We start from the raw sequence: 24,552 nt of genomic DNA on the forward strand, positions 1-24,552 counted from the left end.
ACGTACTGCAGACAAGCACGTTTCTGGGAGCATTACGGAACTGACACCTCCAAAATGGCATTAGGACTGAACATTGGAAATAAAGATTCTGATTTGAAAGTATATGGGGCGGGGAGGGGGGGGGGGGTCTCTGTGGGGAAAGTTTTACAACAGGCTATCTCAGGCAGCCGTGTATTTTATTTAATCAGCTATTGAGCACAACTTTTATTATTTCCTTGATACAACACTTCCCCTTAAGCCCATTTAAGTCCATCACATCAGTGTCATCAATGCAGTCTTTGAGCTGATTGGCTTTATTCCAATTTGGCAGGTCAAACTGCTGCTAGGAGTCTCGGTCAAATTAACACTGCGTTGAGCCCTGTTCCTCCATTACTATACAGGAATTACTATCCGATATACAGGAATAATTCCCCACCGTTGAGCTTAACTGCATTCCGGCACCTTTCCGAAAGGTTTGTGCGCCCAATGTCGTGGGTGATGGGCTCGCTGAAGGACTCAAGCTTGTTACTGAGCAGTGTGCCGTCAGCTCTTTCAAGAGCAGCGTTCCAGCTCTGCAGAAAAAATACCGAAGACAGTCCCAGAGTTCACAGTGGAGCTACCATGGGCGGCCATTAGCTGGGGCTCGAAAGACAAATCCAGCGAGTGGAACGTTCTGGAGGTTTATGAAATGTGCAGAATGGTGCGAGCTACAAGGTCCCAGGGAACACAACCCGGGACGTGTGGCGTCTGACATTTCAGGCAAGTGATGACCTACTGGAAATATAATTGGAATACAATTCTGCAGTAGTTTTGTGGATTCCTATGCAGCACCGACGGTACTTTGCTTCTTGGGTCTATATGTTCTGTATTACATTAGCAAGGAAGAGAAAGAGGATCATGTAACATAAGGGTCTCCTAGGATGCGAAAGGGTGGCTTAAAAAATTTTGGTTGTGGTAGTCTTAAATCTTGGGCTTGAGAAATAGCCTGATGATTTCTGTCATGTGCAGGCTGCCGTTTTTAGGAACAACTCAACAACTTGGGTACCAGAGTACACTCTGTTATGCATATGAAAACAGCAGGCTTGTCAGAAAAGCTTCTGTTTGACAAAGACGACCTTCAGACCACAGTTTGAGCAGATGCCAATGATATGCATTAAACAGTAAATTTTGGCCAATATTGAGGGTCAAGCGGTTGAATGATACAAATATGGCCTTGGAGCACCTAACCCATAGGCTGAAATAGTTTGTACTTCCCACACACTGGAACAGGACTGTATGTAAGTCACAAATGAGAAGGCATACAGGGAATTACACAGATGAGCCAGATGGAACCAGCATACAGAGCTGGGAATGAGCTTGAACCCTTTTCTGTGAAACTGTTCACTAATCATCTGTTGATTACGATTAGGATTAGGATTGATTGATGCAAAATGAAATCTTATCCACCAGGACGCCCTTTTTGGGTCCAAACACCAGGAAAACAACATTGCAGTTAGATATCCTAGGATGGGTGAAGAACACCATGCCCTAAAATATTGGCAACATTATGCGCATCCTTTCACCGCCCCCCCCCCCCCCCCCTCCCCAGAGTGGTTAAAAATGGGTCAACATCCCCTGGGGAGGTCCTGGTTTTGCGTTGTTGCTCAGTCGTTGCTCCACATGGTGGCTGCACCTGAAACTTTACCTGACAGTTATTCATTAATTCATGTACGTATTCCAGCACACTTATTAGGCATATGCATCCACGAGGTCTAAACTTTTTTTGTATTCATTGGTAGTGCTCTGTAAGGAATGGCTGGAGAAGTGTGCCAGGATACTGCACAGCACCATGGGAAGACCTAGGACCTCCCTTTTAACCCTTTAAATATGTGGTTAGAATGTTCTTATCTGAACATTCTAATGCTGATAAAACAGTCACTACTGGAAAGCAGTGGAGTTCTAGAACATGTTCCAAAATACTTACTACTCAAAGGGTTAGACAGAAGGAGGAGACATCCGGCCACCATTCAGTCAGTAATAGATTAAAATAAATAATGATTGGTATTATTATTATTATTAGTTTTACAACATTACAACATAATTTCCAGATATTGGTCCAAAAAGTTATGATGTACTTGAGTGAAGCCTTTGTCATTGCTTAAAAAATATTATTTTGCAATAAAATGACAATGGAAGTCTGGAAAAAGTCATCATTCTTCCTTGAAAGACTTAGCTTTTTCGAGATAAAAGCATTTCACATATTCAGGCGATGCATAGTGACTGAGAGATTAAAGGTGGCCTGGATGAATTACCTCCAACCTTTTAAAATCATGTGCTCCAGGACTCCAGTTATCATGACTAACAAAAATGCTGTTCTCCTCAGTTGTTGAATGTACTAGATTTTGCATTTCGTTTTCATTCCTGGTGTGTGCTTAATGTGTACATGTTCAATGAATATATAAAATAAATATTTTTCAATAAAATGGGCAACACTTTATTTCAGGAACATAAAATGGGTGTGTGTATTGAATTTCAAAGATAATGTAGAAGAAATGCAAACAAACAAAATAGTGTTGTCTCTGCCTCCCTCTAATGATGAATATATGAAACATCAGGTGAACCACAAGGTTGATGCCACTGCAAGAAAAATGAGTATTGACAGTGAAGAGATTCAACAAAGTGCTTTAAAAAATGATGCAAAGCTTTGACCTTCTACCTCAATTTCATTTTTCATTTAAATCCGTTATGGCTTTTAAGTCGGATTTTGTGAAACATCACATACTGTAGACTGAAATTAACTGAAAAAATATCAATCAGGGGCGTAACCTGGACCTACAAAAATACTGAGGTTAAGAGACTGAGCCAGGGTGGGGTGGGGATTTGGGGGGGGGGGGGCTTTGGAAATAGACTATCAGTGGCATACTTGTTTATTCCAGAAGAAACTGTCACAATATCTCCATAACGGTTAGGCTGGTTAGTGATTAAAATCCAGGTTAAAAAATACTAGGTATACTCATGTTAGTGATATGAGTTAATCTGCATTCACATCTGAAGGTCCATGAGTCAGATGAGTCCCTCTCTTCTCATTGCCAGAAGAATGTGTCACTGCTGACATCACAGAGCCTGCTGGTAGGATACCTCTGCTCTCATTGGCAGGTGGATGTCATTGATGACATCACAGTGCCTGCTGGCAGGACCCTCTCCTCTCATTGACAGGGGGATGTGTCACTGATGACATCACAGTGCCTGCTGGCAGGACCCTCACCTCTCATTGGCAAGGGGATGACATGGCAGGACTTTTTTTGCACAGCCCTGTCAAAAGGGAAGGCAAATAAATCAGTGGCCCTTGAGATTTCCATGGCAACTGTCCCCAAGCCCTTCAGTGTGGCTTACTGTGTTCCACCAGCCAATCAGCTTGCACTCTCACCTCAGGCCCCTCTCACCAACTGCATGGACTAGGAAGGGCGTGCGCCTCCTTTTCTGCCAATGTTTACCACTGCCACCCAGCGATGGCCAAGAGTTTCTTCCTCTCAGAGGAGAGATAAATGTTCTTCCCAATTAAGGAGCTCCAAATCACAGTTCACTTCCCTACTTCACTTGTGATTTTGGTCAGGGAATTTGGACCTGAGCAGGAAGCCAGAGCAGAGGGAAATGCCATTCTAAAAGGCTCAGGCGAGCCAAATAAGCGTGAGAGAAGAGAAGCGCGTGCCTGGTGTTTCTAGTAAGTCAAATTCTTTTTATCTTGTCGGCTATTCCTCCTAAGCGCGAGAGACCCAGTGATCTCAAAGCAAACAGATGAAACTGCTTCCAGCAGGTACAGGAGGTGTGTTTCTGCAGTTCATTTTATTCTGGCAGGCATGTTAGTCACAAGGTGCAATGAAAAGAATGTTATGCTCTCTAGAAACATTGAAAGGTAAATAAATTGGGACAGCCCACTGGCTACCCACAGAATAAATTTTATCGATTTATTTGAAATATCATTGTACTACTGACTGCCTTCGCTTCATTTTTCCTAGTGCTCTAGTTTTAAGACATTTTTCTCCCATTAGTTGCTGTAAAAAGTGTGAGTTGGCATGACAGTTCAGTTCCGTTCAATTAATGGTGTTACATCACAGCTATAGCCAGCCCCAGCCCTAATTCCAACTGTTTTGTGCCTGTTTCAGGTTGAGCATGCTTACCATTTCTCACTCACTGGACTCTGCCCATAGTCTTGATTGGTCCCAGTGGTAGCAGCCCCAGCCAATGGCAGATGTTGCTTCCGTCATGTTGTCCTGACTGAGCGAGCAGGTCATCAAGAATCATCTGTACGTATCTAAAATACCCTTCATTGCATAAAAAACTGTCTGGGCCAATCATGATAACACACAACTGGAATAATATCAATATTAGCATATGGACACACATTCTTTTTTAGAAACACACCATACATCTTCACAACACTAAAGAAAGTCTATATAATGATTATGGATACTAAATATGTACTGATAAAATGTACAAAATTTAGATTAAAGATGCTTTAAGCTGTATTGCAAGAACTCAGAATTACTCGTGTATAGGAGCCATCTATTCAGTGCTTGGGGGAAATGCACAGAAAGAAGGATGAGCGCCATCTTCTGGCCAAACAATGAAAGCAACTATGATTCAGTACATTCAGTGAAATGCATTTAGCAGAGTGAAGGATGACTCATCCATGCATGTGGGTGTGTAGTTTGGGGTACCAGGCACCCATTGCTAGTGTACCATGAGAGAGGCCTGGATTCGGTCAACAGTGGTCCTCTGACTCGCAATTAAATGCAAGAATTAGTGTGAAGAAAATGTGTTAGTGCTGTGCAGAAAGCAGCACCTGCATTTATTTGCTAGTCAGGATCCAGTCTAATCCAGTCTAAACCAGTCTAAACCGGAGCAGTGTGATCCTGTAAGTGTGTGATGTTGCACCCTTGACTTTGCTGTTTTTGAAACATTTAATTTCATTTCATGAATGAGAAACAAAGACAAATCAGTAAAGACCCAACAGATTTTGTTGTTTTTTTGCTTATTTTGTTTGAAGTGGTAACCATTTATAAATAAGTACATTATTCTTTCATACATACAGTTGATTGTACCTGTTTACAATCTTTCCATACGATAAAAACGCATTCTTTAAATTTCTTTTCAGTATCGTTATACTTTTTTTTTTTTTTTTAATCACAGCAATCCGACAGCTCACGTGTACAGACAGGAACTCTGCTCAGCAAGCAAACACACCGAAAGAAAAAGAAAAATTATTAGAAACTGAAATGATAGAAAAGGAGAGACTTTTTAAGTTTGAATGGTTAAGCTGGAGCGAATGAAAATAGTAGTAGACACAACCACCCTCCTCGTTAGCACGCTCCAGTAGGGCGTTAACAAACCGGCTTCCGGAAAACGCAGACGCGCGTGTGCGCCAGAGACTCTATAGAAGGTAAGAAGCATGCAACCGAGTATGTACAGCCAGTAATTTACAATCTGAAATCCTAATGTAAAAAAAAAATCCCGTCTCGAAAATACTATCGTTACTTTATTAGTATAATTATTCATAGTTCACTGTACAGTACAGCAGCTCTGAGAAGGACAGGAGTAGGCACTGTTCCCTCGGCGGCTTTGACTGCTGGGGTTCAAAGCCTCCGTTACTGAGGGACGTGGTGCCCAATGAGCGAGTTTTGTCATGGTATTTCACCATGGTAACGGGAGCCCGGGGCCTACCTCCGGAGGCAATGGGTCTCAGTCTGACACTATGACAAATCTGAACTATGCTTCCCCACAGAACAAGTCTAATAGCATGTCTTACACCATACCTATGTGGCACCAATGCCTGGAACCCCAAAAAAGGGATAAGTACAGATAAGTGAAGCTTCTAAAATAACCGAAGGAGTGCATTGTGGGGATCCTCCTGTTTATGCACTCACAATAGGCTTTTACACGGGCACATCCGATTAGTCAGTCAATACTTAAAAACCTCATTGGGGATTGTAGTTGTAGATCTATGAGTGGAGTAATAAACTACAATTTCCAAGATGCCATGTCTTTGCAGATTCAGGTAGCTTACATAAGAAAACTGCCATAGAGGAGAAAGTAGAGAAGGCATTAGGCGTGATACAGAACCTGCTGGCCAGTATGTACAGCTGATAGAGCCTGTGCTTGAAAGGAAACATATCTTCATATCTTTACAACTGTATGCTTGTTTAAATTAATACCATTATTCATTTAACTTACCTGGAAAATAAAAGCTTCACCAAAGACATGAACTGTTGTTCTCTATTCATAAGGAAATCTACTCACAATTTTTCCAGTATTATTACAGAAGACCCTCCCCAAAAAATCAAGACAAAACCACAAAAATAAATCAATACTCATGTTAAAAAGACAGAAGGACCATAAAGTGCACCCTTATTAGAAATTTGCTGTATTTTAGTGCAGTAACTATGAATATTAAAATGAAACAATGATGGTAAAAACAAATGAATCACAGTCCATAGAAAAATAAAAATAGTTTGCCTTCCTGTTGTCCGAGACCTTTTGATGCTATAGGAAACATCTTCACACGTTTGTTAACTTCTTTAAGTGCTAGAGGGGGGACATCTCCAAACTTTGGTACTTGAGACATATTGAGACATTCGAAAACAGCAGATCTGATACTTTATCCAAAAGCCTCTGAACCAGAAGGACAGGAATCTATAGCTTTGCAGTCTAAAGCAATTGCAGTCTCGCTGCAACAGGTGGAAAACAAAAAAATACAAACAGGGAACTGAGAGTCGCTATATCATAACACAGTTATGTGCTATGTTTGAAGAATGGAAGGGTCCAGGAGAGTGTTCTAGAACTCCTCGGGCCTGTTACATAGTATATGCAAGGAGCACGCGCAACAGTGCAACACGAGGGGCGTTTCTTGCGTATAGCAAAATGTGTAGTCTGAATGTTGCAACGCGATGCAAATGCATGGTGAAAGTTACCGTTAGAGGCCCTAAATGTAAACACTGTTCAACAAACAAATATGAATGAAGAAGTAATCATTTCTGCTCCAAGGTTACTCACTGCAACCAGATTAGCCTCTGCTGCCACCCTGTGGATTGGCAGGCTATAGCCTCAGACAGGGCTAAAAGAAGCTGGTAAAGGCGTGTATGGTGCGCAAACAAAGAGTGTGTATGTCCACAATGTGCAATGGCATTTGTGATCCTGGTGTACTGTACGTGCCAGGCTTTACACTGCACAGAAATCATCCTCCATTTGCAGTAAAATCTTTACTGTCTGATTGTGGGAGGGGAAGCACAGACAGTGCTTGATATAGTCTGTGACCTTCGGTATGATTTGAAACTTCAAAAGATTATTTGCACGTGTAATATGAAACCTTCAGCATCTAGCCCAAAATGCTACCAGACCCTAATAGCACAACGGCTATTCATTAAATAACACGCTGTTTGGAGCACATTCAGTTTTAGTCCAGAAAGACTAACTTAAAAAAATGAAGGTACAATATGTTAAATGGTAAAACCTGATGACAGTATTCAAGTAATCTGAAATTTGTAAATGCCCCCCACTGAAACATTTCAAAGTTAGCTGCATGCATCTTCCAACAAACAAATAAAATAAAAGTTAAAAAAAAGAAGTGAAAATGAAAAATACAAACAAATATGCATATATATATATTTATAACTTAAAATGATAATTTTTTTCTTTTCTAAATACAGGCTTGTCTTGAGTAATCTTTATTGTTACATTTACAGTACAGAACATAGCAATCACATTTCTTTGTTTTTTATTTTTTATTTTGTTTTTTAAGACCGATAATGGATTTCAGTTTGTCTCTCCCAGGAGGGTGTATATAGAGGCTCTCGCTCCACTCTGGAGACTCCAAACACACGGGTGGTGGTGGTGGGGGGGGGGGGGGGGCGGCGGGATGGGGAGGGGAGGGGGGATTGTTGGCTCGCAGCCCTGGAGGTGGTACGGAAGCTTCCGGAAAACCAGGCCAGTGGGGAAATCACGCGGGCTTTGAGCTCTGTGCTTATCGTTGACTTGACGGTTGCTACAGAAACTTGCGCGACGGCAGCTATTTTCGTGCGGAGACTACACAAGCCATTAGGCAGAGCTACCTGCTGTGAACAGCCGCAAGGGAAGCAGCAATAATAAAAATAAAAAAGATAGCCAATTCCAAACTGTTAGGTACAGAATGCCCCCCCCCCCCCCCCCCATCCCCCCACCCCCTGAATCTATGAAAAGCACATTTACGCCTGACACATTCGTCATGCCGGGGCGTTGTATGTACAGTCCTTAGTGAGCGCGTGTGTGTGGGTGTGTTAAACACACACCAGAGCGACTTGGTCCTTGCGAGTTCACGCGGTGGCTGTTTGCGAGCAGATCATTTTCTTTGGGTGAGTGATGTGCCTCAGCCTGCAGAGTGATTATCCGGCCTCCTCATTCTGATCTGCCCTCCCCCCAGCACCCCCCAGCTCCCCTCTCATCCCCCCAGCTCCCCTCTCCTCCCCCCTGCTCCCCTCTCCTCTCCCCTGCTCCCCTCTCCTCTCCCCCTGCTCCCCTCTCCTCTCCCCCTGCACAGAGTCCTCTACACGTTCGACTCTACGAACGGTCTCTTTGGTTTGATGGGCGAGGTGGGGCCTTGCCGGGAGTCGCGAGAGAGCTGGCGGTAAACGCTGTCCTGGTAGACCTGTGCCACCGGGAGGGTCCGCGCCACCTTGACGTCGGGGTAGGTGGGCGCCTGGATCTCCCCCGCGGGCAGGTAGTACTCGTCCTCCAGCAGGTGGCCGTTCTGCGCGTTGTTGGTCTTGTTGTAGTAGGCGATGTTGCCCAGCGAGGAGGGCGGACTGTAGGAGGGGCCTCCGCCCCCGCCCCCTTGCTGGGCCACGCCCCCCGCAGAGGTGGGGCTTACCGCCATGTCCAGCGAGGACACGGCCCACGGCCTGGAGGGCTGCTGCAGGTACTGCTGCGACTGCGTGTGCGTCCGCGCCGTCTTGTCGATGACGCCCATGAAGGGCGTGGTCCGGGAGCGGGCCGCCTCCCCTGGGTAGGCCCCGCCCCCACCGCCCCCCCTTCCGTCGCACTGCTGCGGGGGGGAGACGGGCGACAGGTCGTCGCAGTAGCTCTCATAAGCCGGGTTGAGCAGCACCTCCATGCCCCGGAAGCCTGCGGCTAGATTACAGGCGGGCCCCACAGAGAGGCTGCTCGCGGAGGGCGAGAAGCGCAGGCCCACGCTCTGGGAGTGGATGAGCGGCCGCGGGGCCGGCGGGTGCTGCTTGATCTCGGCGGGGTTGGCGCTGACGGGCCGGCGGGGGGCCAGGTGCGTGTTTTCGGGCGAGCCCACCTGGCACGGCTGCCTCTCGAGCTCGCCCCTGGAGACGGGGTAGTAGGCCGCCGATTGGCTGCGGCTGATCTGGGGGGTCTGGCCGTAGCGACCCCCTCCCCTGTAGGCCGAGGCGGGCCGCGGCGGGAGCTCCTCCCTGACCAGGCCCGACTCCGCCCCCGCGACCCCGCCCATGCCGGCCCGCCCGCCGTGCTGGTACAGGGCCCCCGCGCTGAGGCTGGCCTGCACCTGCGTCATGGGCCTACCATCCAGGGACGGCTGGTACACCAGCCGGCCCACCTCCTCCGGGTAGCGGGCGCTCATGGACTGCGATATCTGGCCGTAGGCGCTGCTGCCCAGCGCGGCCGCCTGCCCCGTGCGGACGATGTGCGCCTTGGAGGCCTGCGGCCGGTGCCCCTGCTGGCCCTGGACGGGGGGCGGCTGGGGGCTCAGCTGGAAGGAGCGCTGGCTGCTCATTTTGGACAGGGGCGACTTGGGCCGGGGGGGGAGGGGCTCCTGCTGGTACCGGACCGGGGAGCCGGACTGGGACCGGTACAGGCCCATGCTTTCGGCCGGGGGCGTGGCCCGGTACTGCGGCCCCCTGCGGAGGGGCGAGGGAGGGGGGCTCCCGTAGTCGGCGCCCAGGGGCGGGGGGCTGTAGCAGTAGGGGGAGACCTGGTGGGCGGGGGACGTTTGAGGGGGGCTGGGCCGGTAGTGGGAGTTCTGGTGGGTGGGGGACAGGGAGGGGGAGGGGGACTGGTAGCCCTGGAGGGGGGGGGAGGACATGGACGGCGGGCTGGGGCGGAAGTCGAAGGACTGGCCCCCGGAGAGGTAGGCCGAGTCGCGGTGGCTCGGGGACGGGGGCGGGCTCTGGGTGGGGGGGGGGGCGTTGCGGGGCTCGGGGGGCAGGCCCATGGACACGCCCTCCATGTCCTGCTCCAGGTAGTCCTCGTCCTCAAACAGGTCCTGCACGGGCTCCATGTCGTCCAGGCGGGGCTCGGGGGGCGGGGCCAGCTCCTCGGCGGGCGGGGGAGGGGGCAGAGCCTCCAGCTCCTGTTGCTGGGTTACCTGGCGGCACTCCTCCTCCACACGCAGCAGCAGGCGCTGGATCTCACGGTTGTTGGGGCAGTGCTTCATGGCTTCATTCAGGTCCGCCAGGGCTGCGGGGAACTGCCTGCACCGGGAGAGAGAGAGACAGGGAGAGAAAGGGGGGAGACAGAGAGAGAGAGAGAGAGGGAGAGAAAGGGGAGGGGGAGAGAGGGAGAGAGGGTACAGAGAGTGAGGAGGGAAGGATGAAGAGAGAGCGGGAGGGAATGAGAGAGGGATAATGAAGGAAAGGAATCAGAGAATAAGGATTTACATGCAGATGTCCAGTGAGAGGGTAGAGCCGAACACGATGGAGGGAGGTAGGGAGGGGGAGAGAGAGAGAGAGAAAGAGAGAGAGAGGAACATGACAGAGACACAACACCATGACATCAGAGATGATTTACAGAGATGAACAACATACACAAGCAGGAGAAACATGGACAGAGAGAACAGACAGGAGGAGAGAGGGAAAAAGAGTACTTTAGCACAAAGACACAATTTGCAATCAAATTATATATAATCCTTAGCACAGTGTAAATATACTAATGAAAAAGCTTTCAAATGCAGTATGCAATGTAATTTCCTGAGTACACAGCACTAATCTTGATATGTACTGTAGAACAGTAAAATGTGTATACACATTAATAAAATACTGTATACTTTTTGTATGAATATGAAAAAAAATAAAACAAGAAAACATACTATTGCATTCCATTACTTCTAGAGCAGTCACCCAAAAAAACACGGGGGCAGGGAACTGAAAAATGTGAAATAAAAGAAAATGCAGAACGTATGACTCAACAGAGGAGTGTAAGAAAGGCTGAGAAGGGAGATATGACATAAGCACTCTCCTCACTGCCACGCAGATGGCGCAGTTCGGGAGCAACGGGAGTGCCAAGGGGTGCTCAATGTTCTCAAAGGGCATGGTGGCCTTGGGGGAAGTTAAATGTTTAGGACGGCGGGAGACAAATTTTCATATTTATTAAAATAAATGGAACAGTTTAAGACAATTACAGCTAAGACAGTTACAGATTTTACTAGGGGCCTTTGGAGAGTGATACAGTGTACATGTGCCTTGTTGCTAGGGTGGTGGGTTAAGGGGCGGGGCTAGGGACGAGCTGCGTCCTGGGCAACCCCGGCGGTTGCTCCGGCGACCGGACGGGGGGGGCGTGTCTGCGCTAGTGCCCGCTGCCTGCCTCTCTGTCCCTCCCTGTGAGGTTACCTGCTGCTGCGCTTGGCGCGGGCTCTGGCGTAATAGGCCTCGTATGATTTTGGTTTCAACTCTAGAGCCTTGGTGGCAAACTCCTCAGCCATCCCAAAGTCCTGCAAGCAACAACAGGGCCGACAGTCATTCACGGAGGCAGTCAAGAGGTCCAGCACACTCCCCGAACACCGAACAACCCCCATGTTTACACACGCACATGCACGCACACAGGCGCGCACGCACACACGCGCACACGCAATCCCTCTCTCGCATACACGCCCACGCGCGCAGACTAACGCGCACAAACATAAAAACACGCGCACGCCTGTACGCCATCTCTCCCTTGGCCCTTGGTTTAGATGCCATGATTACCGATGTCTGCAGACTGATTGATTGATTGATTATGTCTGCAGACAGCTGCTCTGAGCTAAAACTGTGGCCTCTGAAACTTTAACGGGTTAGCATCGACTGCGTCGTCACTAATCGAAAAAGTCCCTGATTGGCTGTCTGGGGAGGACCCGCCACCGCCCGTGTGCCCGTCCCAGCTTGCCGGGACGCTCATCTGACCCTGCTTTCTCCTCAGCCGACCCTCCCGCCAAATCCCACAAAAATCATGAGCACAAACAAAGGAACCAAACCAAACGGGAACAGGGATGAGATGCAGGAATGGGGGAATTCTGGAATGGCGGCGATTAGCTTGAGTCTCTATGGTGCTTTACAAATAGGGTTCAGTCTCTATGGTGCTTTAAAAACAGAGTTCAGTCTCTATGGTCCTTTAAAAACAGGGTTCTGTCTCTATGGTGCTTTAAAAACAGGGTTCAGTCTCTATGGTGCTTTAAAAACAGGGTTCAGTCTCTCTGGTGCTTTAAAAACAGAGTTCAGTCTCTATGGTCCTATAAAAACAGGGTCTATCTCTATGGTGCTTTAAAAACAGGGTTCAGTCTCTATGGTGCTTTAAAAACAGGGTTCAGTCTCTCTGGTGCTTCATAATCAGGGTTCAGTCTCTATGGTGCTTTAAAAACAGGGTTCAGTCTCTATGGTGCTTTAAAAATAGGGTTCAGTCTCTATGGTGCTTTAAAAATAGGGTTCAGTCTCTATGGTGCTTTAAAAACAGGGTTCTGTCTCTATGGTGCTTTATAATCAGGGTTCAGTCTCTATGGTGCTTTAAAAACAGGGTTCAGTCTTTATGGTGCTTTAAAAACAGGGGTTCCCAGTCTTTCTGAACCCTTCACCCACTTCCTTTGACCCTTTGCTTCATAATATAGCCCGGCATATTTTAAATTTCTTTAACGTGAGCCAAAACATCATGACCTACAATGTAAATATGACAGCGCATGCAACAGGCACAGAGTTAACCACACGTGAATTTACATGCATGTCATTTCAATTTAATTCAGTTTGGGAACCCCTGCCTTAAAGCCAGCATGTTCTTGTTTTACACATAGTAGATAACTATGTCACACCTGCATAGGTACAGTACACATTCACATACATGTACAAACACACTGATGCACATCCACAGCCTGTTATCTGGCCTTTTCCTGAACATTATTTATCCTTGTCAGGTCTTAGTGTGGTTTGAGTTCAGCTGTATGATAAATTAACACTGTGAGTGTGTGTGTGTGAGAGAAAGAGAGAGAGAGTGTGTGTGTGTGTGTGTGTGTGTGTGTGTGTGTGTGTGAGTGTGTCTGTGTATGTGTGTGCATGTATTTGTGTGTGTGTGTGTGATTGTGTGTGCGTGTGTGTGTCCGCGTGTGTGTGCACGTATGTTTGTGTGTGTGAGTGTGAGCATGTCTGTGTATGTATGTGTGTGTGTGTGTTTGTGGGTGTGTGTGTGTGTGTCTATCAGCCTCTCTGTCTGTCTGTCCACAGTATCCATCTATCCCTCTGAGCACAGGGCCAGGAGGGGTATGACTGCATACTCTCCAGCACTGTGTGATTTCACAGGGCTCTACCTTCAGTCACTGAGGAATGTCCCTCATTTGCAGAAGGGCTGCTATCCCTCTGTGAGAGGGAGGGGGCAAGGGCAGGGCGGGGCGGGGCGGGACAGTGGAGGGGGGGCTCACTCACATTCATTTTCCTCCTGCAGCGGGACAGGTTGAGCAGCAGGGACACCTTGAGCTCGCGGAAGGTCTTGAGGTCCTCGCTGAAGCCTTCCCGCGGGAACTTCTTGAGCGCGTACTGGTAGCGCTGGGCGGCCTCCTTCACCTTCCCCTTCTGTGGGACACACGCGAGCGAGGCGTTAGGGCGTGGCACCCTGAGGCCTCAAAACCACCACCTGCCTCTCCTACTGGGTTTAGTGTAGAACCCAACAGAACCCAACTGTGGAGTAGGGACAGGGCAGACAGCACTCCAGCCAGAAACCTCTCTCTCTCTCTCCCTTCGCTGTGACCTTTCTGATCTTTCGGCTTTTCTGTAGGGGACTGTAAGCCACACAGGCCTTGATTCTGTCAACACTCGGCCTTAACTTGGACTTACAAATCTAATCAAATTTATTTATACAGCCTATTTCTTTCTTTTTTTTTACAGTCATTGATCACAATATGCCTTACAGTGGACCCTGGCCTAACCCCCCCACCCCCGCAAGAGCAAGAGCAAGCCTAGGGCCATGGTGGCAGGACAAACTGCCAAGGTGGGACAGAGGGGAAGAAACCTTAAGAGGAACCAGACTCAAGGGGAGGGGGGAATCCTCTTCTGGTCAGCTCAGGGAATGGAGTATTTTTTGTTGTTTTTTAATTTGAAGTTTGATGACTTTTACATTTAAAGGCAATGTTAAAGACAAATGCAAGCGGTTGCCAGATTGTCTGTGGACTCCAGGCCAGGCGGTTGCCAGTTTTTCCATCTGTGATGTGCAGCAGGTTTAGGGCAAAGCAGAGTTTATTTTTTGTGCTGCTGCTGCTGTCCTGATGCTCAAACCGCGCTTTTATTTATTTATTTATTTTCCTGTTGCCAGATCTTAATGAGCTCATTAATTCTGACAGCATGAAAACAATCTTCATCCCCGACAGGTTCGTCTCACCAGCTGCCTCTCCCTTCCGGTCTCTGGAGCTCCAGCTGTCTCTTATATATTTGTCAAATGATTTGCTGTTGCATCCATGTTTTTTAAAAATTGGGATTTCTTTATCAAAATTCCCTTCAGCCGACTGGAGTTAAGAAACGAGGGTGTGGCGCGGTAGATTTGGGTGACGCTCTTAATGGAACGTAAAACCAATAAAATTTTGACGTCAGTGCTTTCATGTACACATCTTTTAAGGATGCGTCAAAATTTTAAATGTATCAATGAGGCAAATGTTCAGGGAGCCATTAACTTTGGTGGAGATTGCCTGCTGAACTCAGAGCTGCTGGATGATCAGAGTCAAACAACTGTGCTACCCCAGGCATTGGGCAAATAGATGAGCGTTCCGTTCTGTTTGCCATGTTTCAACTGCTGCACTGAACTAAATCTCATTTTTTCCTGAGGCAAAGATCACAGGTCTTCAGCTGTGAAGACCAAATCTTTTTTTCTCAGAAGTTTAAAATGCCCAAATAGGGCTTTCAGAGGATTTTGGAGAAACTGAAATTAACTGATAGACTAGAATGCTTTAAATGAACTGATAGACTAGAATGCTTTAAGTGAACTCTGAGAGGTGGATGCATGTCTGTCTATTGGTATTATCCTCACGTGTCAATTTGGAACAATTATTTCTACCAGCAGAATTTAGAAAAACATGTAAAAAAAAAAAAAAAACCTCTTCAAAGGGTGGAAAGACCGTGTGTGTCTGTGCAGTACTCAAGGGCGGAGCCAACCTTATAGAAGCTGTCCCCTTCCTCAATCAGCTTGCTCAGGAGAATGATCATGATGTCAGGCTTTGAGGTGGCCATTGCCCATGTTGCCGGACCTGCAGCATACAGAATGCATGATGGGAAAAAAATTACATGAGAGAGAGAGAAAAGGAGAGAAAAAGACAGAGATGAAGTAAACTAAATAAACTAATGAAATGTTCTCATAATGCCAAAAAGACAGCATAGGCAAAGGGGGACTGTAGAGAAGCAGGTACATACGGGCAGGGAACAGTGGTTTCCTGCACTTCCCTCACTAAGAATGCTCACTGCTGCGCACACCTACAACCCTAAACCCTGTCTCAGTCAGCCTACAGTCAGTGGGCCTGTACAGAATCACATCCCCAGGGCTCCAAGAGTTACGCAAAGGGCCAAATGGATAAACTGTATTTTAGTGCATAATGTCCTAAGGGTAGGAGAGAGCTCAAAGTGAAGGGCTTTTCATAGGGACAAGAAAGCCTAAAGCAGGAGAGGAAACTAATCTGGGGCAAACGGGATGATAGATTATCATCCCGTTTATCATAACCATTATCATAACCATCCATTATCAGGTTTTACCTCACAACTTAAGCAGGAGTTAGTCACAACAGCATGAATCTCTTAAGACGCATATTTAGCTTAGCGCTAGGAAGTTTCACTCTCCAGTACATACGGGAGTTTTCACAGGGCGCATAGATATGGCCCAGGAAGCAAAGCCGTTTTTGCTTCTCTCTAAACCTCCAGATCCTCCGAGACTAGTTGGGAGGGGGGGGGGGTGGGGGGAGGCTGCGTCCCGCTCCGTTCTCCTTTTCCCTAGACACCCTGATCCACCAAAGCGGGCAATGCTCCGGGGCTCCAGGTCTGAGGACTCCATCGCCTTCGAGCCAAATTAAAACGAGCCCTTTCAGCTGAACTGCGCCGATGACCTCCTCGCGCGTAATCCGAGCCCTTCTCCTAGCGGTAACGCTAAATCGTCTCGTTTTTGTGATTTCCACATCCGCAGCCGACGACGGCAAAACCAAGGGCCGTCATTTCTCCTGCTCTCTCTCTCTCTCTGCGGGCGACTTGCACGCGGGGCGGAGGGTTCCGATTCACTGCTTCAAGGAACGGGGCGCGCTGCAGCAAATCGAGACTCTGAGAACAGCCTGGTTTCAGTCAGGGGCGGCGGCACCGACTGGCTGTCAATGCACTGCTAGTCTGCGACTAAGAAATGGAAAGCAATTAAGAAACAGAAAGGCTGCAGCCCAACCCATAGACCACCATTAAAGTGCATACACATATGCATGCTAATGTAAAAGCAATCAGTTTAAATCGATGCTGCAAGGAAAGCCTGCTCCACTGAATGTGTAATAATCCACACATTTAATTTCACAGAGGCACAACTGAGGATAAACGAGGGTTGGAGGAAGGGGACTGGCTTCTCCAGTATGGAAAATAACATTACATCATTACTAAAAAGGCATAAAGACAGAAAATAAATAACTGTAATTAGGCCATTTGAACAATGTCTGTGGAAAACTAACTATCATCAATAATAATGAAAAGCTAGTAAACTTGAATTAAAGGTTCTTTAACAGTTGAATTGGACACTGTACTTTAGAGTATAGTGAAGAATGCTCTGTTGCTATGTCACTGCGTGATGCGAACCACAATTTAGACCTGGACAGCAGTTCTTTAAATTTCTGTTAATATTTTAACTTATATATGCATCATTGGTAGTCTATGACCACTTATTAACATTTTATTATGTTCAGTTTTATAACGCTTTGTCTTCTCTTATTGCAATGTAGTCATTTTAATAAGAACTATACAATGTTCAAGACTGATAACTGGAAGAGAGTTTGAAATTTTAATTTATTTTTTGTAATAGTGGATTTTGTGTGTGTGTGTGTGTGTGTGCCTGCCTGCCTGCCTGAATTCCTGAATCCACACAAACACATAAGGACAAGATGGCCGCCATGGAGAGACGCTGACTGCTTTGGTTTACCTCGGGGGCGACTGGGTAGGGTCTGACATCCTGGTACCAGAGAGAAGGGCGTGGCCAGGGAGGGGGGCGGAGCCATGAGCGATGGGAGTATGTTTGGGGGGGGGGAGTTAGTGTCAGAGCAACATGGCAAGAATAACCAAAGAATACAGTTAAGTGTGCGAGAGAGACAGTGAGCGCAGGAGAGATGGAGAGGTGGAATGAGAAAAAGAACAGAAAGAAGCAGCCGTGAGAAGCGGGGTTAAGCACCTGAGCAAAACAAACAGAAGAAAAACAGCCAGCGCCCGCCAACACCTGCTTCCCAGAACCACCGCGGCGGGAACATGGCGCAGGACGCAAGCAGGAGCCGCGCCCGGCCGCGGGGTTAAAGCACACAACAAAAGAGGGCGGAGCATACAGGAGGGGCGGGGCATTTGGGAGGGGGCAGGGCATGCACAGGACACGCCCAGAGAAGCACTGACCAATGGGATTCCCAAGGAGCGGAGGGGGAAGGGGAAGATCACGTTCATTTTGGCATGAACTTGAGGAGGGGAACGTCTGCTGTGTCCGTTTCAGCTCCTCCTCCACCCCATGGGCGAGCGAGTGTTGTGCGAATGCGTCTGTTTTTTGCGGGGTTTCTATGGAGATGGCAGTCTCAGGGGGGGTCATACCTATCTTGGCTCCCTTCTTCAGTAAGGCCACCACCACGGATGTGTTTCGGCAGCCCACCGCCCTGTCCAGCGGCCGCATGCCACTGTAGTCCACGTGCTCGATCATGGCCCCATGGTCCACCAGGAACTGCACCTGCAAAGAGGGGCAGAGTCAGGACTGAGAGCAAAGGCCAGTGAACCAGCCAAGGGGTGCAAGAGGAGGGAGTATTCGAGAGAAACGCCTTTAAAATAAAAAAAGAAGAAGCAGAGCACACAGTATGCCCTCCATATGTGTTTTTGGCTTTATTCAGACAGCGAGGGTCACAGTATAGAGATGGGATCACAGTACAGCAATTACGGAGGCGAAGAGCTGAACCCTGCCCCCCCTCCCCCCCGCCGCACCGGGAAGATGTATATATCACCTGAGTGTCTGCTGCCCCACAGACAGCACCACATTGTCCCACCAGAACGACAGTATTGTTTAAGACAAGGTAAAGTAACAGGACAAGCGGTGCAGACGGACCAAACAAAATCAGGAACATCCATCTAATTAAAAAATGTCATTGGTACTGAGCATTCTAGCACAAAATGGCTGCCGTGCCACACCAAGATTCCCCTTCACTGTAAAGCACTAAGATCACAAGATGAAATATCTTACATGCAATCCACTGGAGTAAATAATAATAATAATAATAACAATAATAAGGATATTAACAACAATACAAACAACAATAAAAAAAAAAACAGTAATCACCGTCATCATTCTCAGCATAAAAAAAATCATCATCATCTTCCTTATCATCATAGTCTATAATATGAATATAATCTTTGAGGGTGTATTGGTAGTTTGTCCATCTGTCCGACCCGGCAGGTGAACTCACCACCTCGGCGTCGCCGTAGAAAGCCGCCAGGTCGAGCGGCGTTCTGCCGTTCTTGTCGGCGTGGTCGGTGGCGGCCCCCCTCTCCACCAGGGAGCGCACTACCGGCAGGTGCCCCTTCAGACATGCCCAGCTCAGCGCCGTCAGCCCCTCCTTATCCATCAGAGACAGGGAAGCACCTGGCCCAGGGGTCAGAGGTCACGCAGAGGTCAGCTTTCAGGCTGCACTGTCCTGGTCACTTGCTCCACACACCATTTATTTACTCAGACTCCATTTAAGCTCCATCATTTATTTAAATGCCATTGAACTTGAGGTGAAATGGAGCAGAAACCTCAAGCGGCAGTTTTTCTAAACCAAGAATAGTTTAGTTTATTTATCTGCACAATTTAAAGAGAAAGAAAAGACATAATGAAAACAGCAAGCAGTGTACAGGAGTAGAGAAAACCCCGAGGGGCTTATTCATGGCCTCTGCGTAAACAGAAATGGCCAGGATGCTTTCATGATACACTAGAAACAGTAAATCCAGCACACATTTTAAAAGCTGCTATACAAACTATTGCAAACTTAACCTGATGTTACTGCAAACTTAACCTTACGTCTAGTTCAATAACTGGCTGAAGGACGGTGCTGTAAGCCTATTACTGTTCTAGTTTTCGTTAAAGGCTGCACGTACATCTGCTGACTCAGCCTTGGTGGGCATGTTTATTAGAACCCTTTAGGGTGTCTGTAGAGGGTAGCCTGTGTGAAAACAACTGGACTCTTTCATTTCTGATGCGTACGGACCCCAGACAGACGAGGTTCAGACAGACTGTTCTGTCACAGAGTGCGCCCGTTTTCTCCCAGAGTGCACCTGCTCTCTTCCAGAATGCACCTGTCCTGCCCCAGAGTGCACCTGTTCTGTCCCAGAGTTCATGTGTTCTGTCCCAGAATGCACCTGTTCTGCCCCAGAGTGCCCCTTTTCTGTCCCAGAGTGCACCGGGACTGACCTTGCGCCAGCAGGAACTCGGCCGTGCCCAGATGCCCCTCAGACGCCGCCATCATTAGCGGGGTGCGGCCCTGTTTATCCGCCATGTTCACATCTGCCCCGTGAGTCAGCAGCAGGTCCACTATCTGCAGAGACAGAGGGAGGGAGGGGGGAGAGAGACAGAGACAGAGGGGGGGACAGAGATGGAGACAGAGAGAGAGAGGGAGAGACAGGGGCCGAGACGAGGAGAAAGCGAGAGAGAGAGGAAGGGAGGAGGGGAGATTGAGATGGAGAAAGAGAAAAAAGAGAGATACAGACCACTGTATGGATGGACACACAGTAAATATAGATATGTGCAGCAGCAGCGCTGCTCCGGGGGGGGCACCCACCTGCCAGTGTCCCTGGCGCACGGTGCTGAAGAGGGGGACGATCCCGCGGCGGTTGGGCTGTCCCACGGCGGCGCCCTGCTCCAGCAGCAGCCGGCACACCTCCAGCTTCCCCCGCCCCGCGGCCGCCGTGAGCGCTGGGGAGAGAGAGAGAGCGCCGGTGTGACATCACACGAGCGCAGCACGACCCCCACGCCCCCCTGCCCCGCCCCTTCTCCACCCCGCCCCGCGGCCGCCGTGAGCGCTGGGGAGAGAGAGAGAGCGCCGGTGTGACATCACACGAGCGCAGCACGACCCCCACGCCCCCCTGCCCCGCCCCGCAGCCGTCGTGAGCGCTGGGGAGAGAGAGAGAGCGCCGGTGTGACATCACGCGAGCGGAGCACAACCTCCACGCCCCCCTGCCCCGCCCCTTCTCCACCCCGCCCCACGGCCGCCGTGAGCGCTGGGGAGAGAGAGAGAGCGCCAGTGTGACATCACGCGAGCATGGTCCAACCCCCTGCCTCCTGCCCCGCCCTTCCCTTGGTAAGTCCATACGCCAGTCCCAGAGAACCACAGGCTCTGCCAATCGCACTTTCCATCTCAAAATCGGCGTCCACTTCAGACCCAGTTAACTGCATTAATTAATCAATTAAGGGCCAAGTAAGAACAGATACTGGCAGACCCAGTAAGCACCGCAGGGCCGGACACTCCTGCAGTGTAAACGGTGAACAGGCATGTAAATCTCTCCTGAGCTTGTGGAAGCTGCTGTCTCCTACAAATCATCAGCCGATTCCCTGTGACTTTCCACACGGGTCACTGTCCGCTCCGCCTGCGTCTGAGCACGCTCCCCGCCTGAAACGACAGCGTCAGGGGGTTTGTGTGCTCCGCGCTGACTCAGCACTTCCTGCGTAATCGTGCGCCTCCTCATATAAAACAATAACTGGATCAAAACAGCTGAGTTTGCAAATAAAGGGAAGAGAGAGTGAGGTCACGCTCAGATATTCCATTTAACCTTCAGTGTACCGCGAGAACAGCCGTCCAGAAACGAGTTTGCCACAGCGGGTACTCAGTTTCACCATACGACTGAACGCTTTACACAGAGAGATCCGGTTTTTCGGGCAAGGGTGCCGGTTGTCCGGGAAACAGTACGGAATCAGTGAGCGGTTCCCCTCTGACATGCACAGGAGACACCAGTTTCTCCCCGTTTCTCAGGAGTACAGGCAGCAGCAGCAGGAAGGCTGGGGCTGATAAACTCCACACTGATTCATAAGAACAGAGCTACTGCCCCCAAGCCTTACCGGCCAAGCAGTATCTGTCTACACTCAGCCACGCAGCTCTAACCAGCAATTTAGCACCCGGTTGAAGCCGGTCGCTGCGGCCCACTCGTCCCTTACATAAACGCGCTGGTTGGAAGCCGCACCGCTCCTGAGCCATCGCCTGCCTCCCACGCCGCACACCGCCTGTGCGGTGACTCACCTTGTGCTGTCTGGCACCATCCCTCACACCGCTTTTCAGCGGCACAGCGCGGGAGCGGGCGCCATGGCATTAAAAACTCTTTTCAGGTTTATTACGGCCACTTAGCAGTAGCCTGGGCAGCAAATACCGCTCAATATGTTATGTATATTATGTGGAAATATGGAAAATATCTCATATTTATATATATGAACAGGATGTCTTTGGTGAGCAATTTTCTTAACCCATTTACAGTATTGAAAACTAATTTCGTTTTTTTAATGTAAAAAAGTGAGTGACCTTCCGAAACAAATGCCTACAGTATGCTGGATGCAGAAAGTCGGTTCGCCATCAGATAAAGTCCACTTCTCTACTTCTTACAGGTCTCTAGGGGGCGCTGTGGAACCAGCTCTCCGGCAATGAAGTTACGCTATCAGATGCATTAATTCTCTTCTGAATCTGAATTCAGTGACCATGATTCGATTCACTGAAAAATCTCACAGAGGCGGCGTGACTACAAATCAACATTTTAAAATCCCCCCCCCCCCCCCACAGAGAAAAACAAAAGCTACTGATGTATTAGTGCTGAGCAACCGACACGCCAATTAGCGCTGAGTCACCGACACTCAAAATACACCTCTCCCTCCCTCCCTCCCTCCCTCCCTCCCTCACACCTCGCTAAATGAGAGATCCTGAGGTTTGCGCTATTAAAACACCGAGCAATTAAATCCGAAAGCGGGAACATTTTTTTCTCGCCGGAACGCCAGAGGCGTTATGAGGGACTGAGGCCGGCAGCTTCGCCCACTCCGTCATTAAGTGCGGCAAAGAGAAGAGCAGGCCGAGTAAGGAGCTTCATCTTCATCAGCCAGGATGACACTGAGGACGGCTCCCTCTCATAGCCGGCTCAGAGAAACGGGTCTTAGCGTGACAGCGGTGGTGGCAGTGTAGCGTAGTGATTAGAGAACTGGACTTGAAACCCAAAAGTAACCCAACTCTTTTCAGGTTGATTATGTCCACTTAGCAGTAGCTTGGGCAGCAAATATTGCTTAATATAAGTACATGTATTCCTAGGTACAAAATTGCCATTGGGAAAGGTAACCTGAACTGCTTCAGCGTATATCCAGCTGTATAAATATACAAATTCATAAATGCATATATCCAGCTGTATAAATGTGTAAATGCATATATCTGGCTGTAAAAATGTATAAATGCATATATTCAGCTGTATAAATGTATAAATGCATATATCCGGCTGTATAAATGTATAAATGCATGTATCCAGCTCTGTAAATGTATAAATGCATATATCCAGCTCTGTAAAGGTACACTGTGTAAGCGTCTCTGTGACACACTGCAGCTCTCCTTACCCGTCTCCCCCCACAGCGTGTCAAAGCTGTTGATCTGAGCACGCTCCACCTCCTCCTCGTCCTTCTCCGGCAGGTCCAGCAGGTAGGACACGATCTGGAGCGGAAATGATCACACAATCGTCACGCAATTGTCACACATGGTGCACAGGTGTACATACTAATATATTAAAAACGTTTGTTATGCCAAAAGCCCGGTAGAGAGTAATAAGGGGAACAGAATGATTATGATCCCTTTTCTCATACCCAAAGGGGAACAGAATGATTATGATCCCTTTTCTCATACCCAAAGGGGAACAGAATGATTATGATCCCTTTTCTCATACCCAAAGGGGAACAGAATGATTATGATCCCTTTTCTCATACCCAAAGGGGAACAGAATGATTATGATCCCTTCTCTCATACCCAAAGGGGAACAGAATGATTATGACCCCTTTTCTCATACCCAAAGAGAAACAGAATGATTATGATCCCTTTTCTCATACCCAAAGGGGAACAGAATGATTATGATCCCTTCTCTCATACCCAAAGGGGAGCAGGAAGATTATGACCCACCTCTGTGTAGCCCATGCTGGCCGCAGCCACCAGGGCCTGCTGGACGGCATGGCTTTTGCTGAAGACGCCCTGCAGCTGGCCTCCCATGGTCCAGTCGCACTGGATGAGGAACTGCACCACCTCCAGGTGACCCCTGAGGGCCGCGTGCACCAGCGCGCACTGGCCATTCTTATCCAGGTGATCCACCTGACCGTGCGTTCACACACGCGTACACATGCGCGCACGCACACGCAAACACGCACGCACGCACGCACACGCAAACACACGCACGCACACGCAAACGCACGCACGCACGCACAAACAGGCACGCACACACACGCAAACACGCACGCACGCACACGCAAACACGCACGCACGCACACACAAACACGAACGCACGCACAAACACAAATATTTGGTGCCGTTAGTTATGGTATTCAGTGTAAATTCAAACAATAAAATTGCTGTAAAATATATCATGCCACAAAAATGGAAATAACACCGCTAACAGCAGTTTTGATTCAGTCCAAGCAGGCTAGTGGAAACCACCATCTAACTGCTCGTAGTAATTATTAAATAAAGAATAATTTAATATATTTATTATGAATTTTATTTATTTATCCAACAGAGACTCTATTTCAAAGGGGGGGGGAATCTGGCTAGCATACATGAATATAGACACACAAGAATACAAAACAATATTAAAAAGGACTGCGATATGAAACAGAGTCATTTCTACAGCAGCAGTACAGCAGCGACGGGGCGCGGTGGAGCACCTTCGCTCTCCGGCGGCACAGCGTGGTGACGATGGCGAGGTGCCCCGCGCCCGCGGCGTAGCCCAACGGCGTGAGGCCCGTCTCGGAGGCCGAGTCGACGGACGCGCCGAACTCCAGCAGCAGGGACAGCGTCTCCACGTAGCCCAGGTGGGCGTGCACGCACAGGATGGGCGCGTTGTTCAGCACCTCGGTGCGGTAGTTCACGTTGGCCCCGCCCATGATCAACAGCCGGCTCACCTGCGAACAAGC

General features: G+C 48.6%; 1 protein-coding gene across 16 annotated transcripts in view; it reads right to left on the bottom strand.

The window, feature by feature from the left end:
* Nucleotides 1-8,478: 8,478 nt before the first annotated feature.
* The window catches only part of LOC118216491 (protein TANC2-like), a 169,682-nt gene continuing 153,608 nt past the window's right edge, over nucleotides 8,479-24,552 (bottom strand). For 13 of the 16 annotated variants that reach the window (XM_035397687.1, XM_035397683.1, XM_035397682.1 and 10 more), the window contains 12 exons: nucleotides 24,304-24,540; nucleotides 23,549-23,734; nucleotides 22,996-23,089; nucleotides 20,201-20,334; nucleotides 19,834-19,957; nucleotides 18,851-19,026; nucleotides 17,991-18,123; nucleotides 17,344-17,373; nucleotides 15,345-15,436; nucleotides 13,629-13,775; nucleotides 11,577-11,677; nucleotides 8,479-10,442 (listed from right to left, as the gene is read on the bottom strand). In XM_035397687.1, the coding sequence (XP_035253578.1) occupies nucleotides 8,534-10,442; nucleotides 11,577-11,677; nucleotides 13,629-13,775; nucleotides 15,345-15,436; nucleotides 17,344-17,373; nucleotides 17,991-18,123; nucleotides 18,851-19,026; nucleotides 19,834-19,957; nucleotides 20,201-20,334; nucleotides 22,996-23,089; nucleotides 23,549-23,734; nucleotides 24,304-24,540 (3,363 nt within the window). In that variant the 3' untranslated portion in view covers nucleotides 8,479-8,533. The remainder of the gene's footprint in view (nucleotides 10,443-11,576; nucleotides 11,678-13,628; nucleotides 13,776-15,344; nucleotides 15,437-17,343; nucleotides 17,374-17,990; nucleotides 18,124-18,850; nucleotides 19,027-19,833; nucleotides 19,958-20,200; nucleotides 20,335-22,995; nucleotides 23,090-23,548; nucleotides 23,735-24,303; nucleotides 24,541-24,552) is intronic. The other 3 variants (XM_035397680.1, XM_035397678.1, XM_035397676.1) reach the window with 1 other exon arrangement.

Source organism: Anguilla anguilla, chromosome 17, assembly GCF_013347855.1.
Source record: "Anguilla anguilla isolate fAngAng1 chromosome 17, fAngAng1.pri, whole genome shotgun sequence".
Taxonomy (NCBI): Eukaryota; Metazoa; Chordata; class Actinopteri; order Anguilliformes; family Anguillidae; genus Anguilla; species Anguilla anguilla.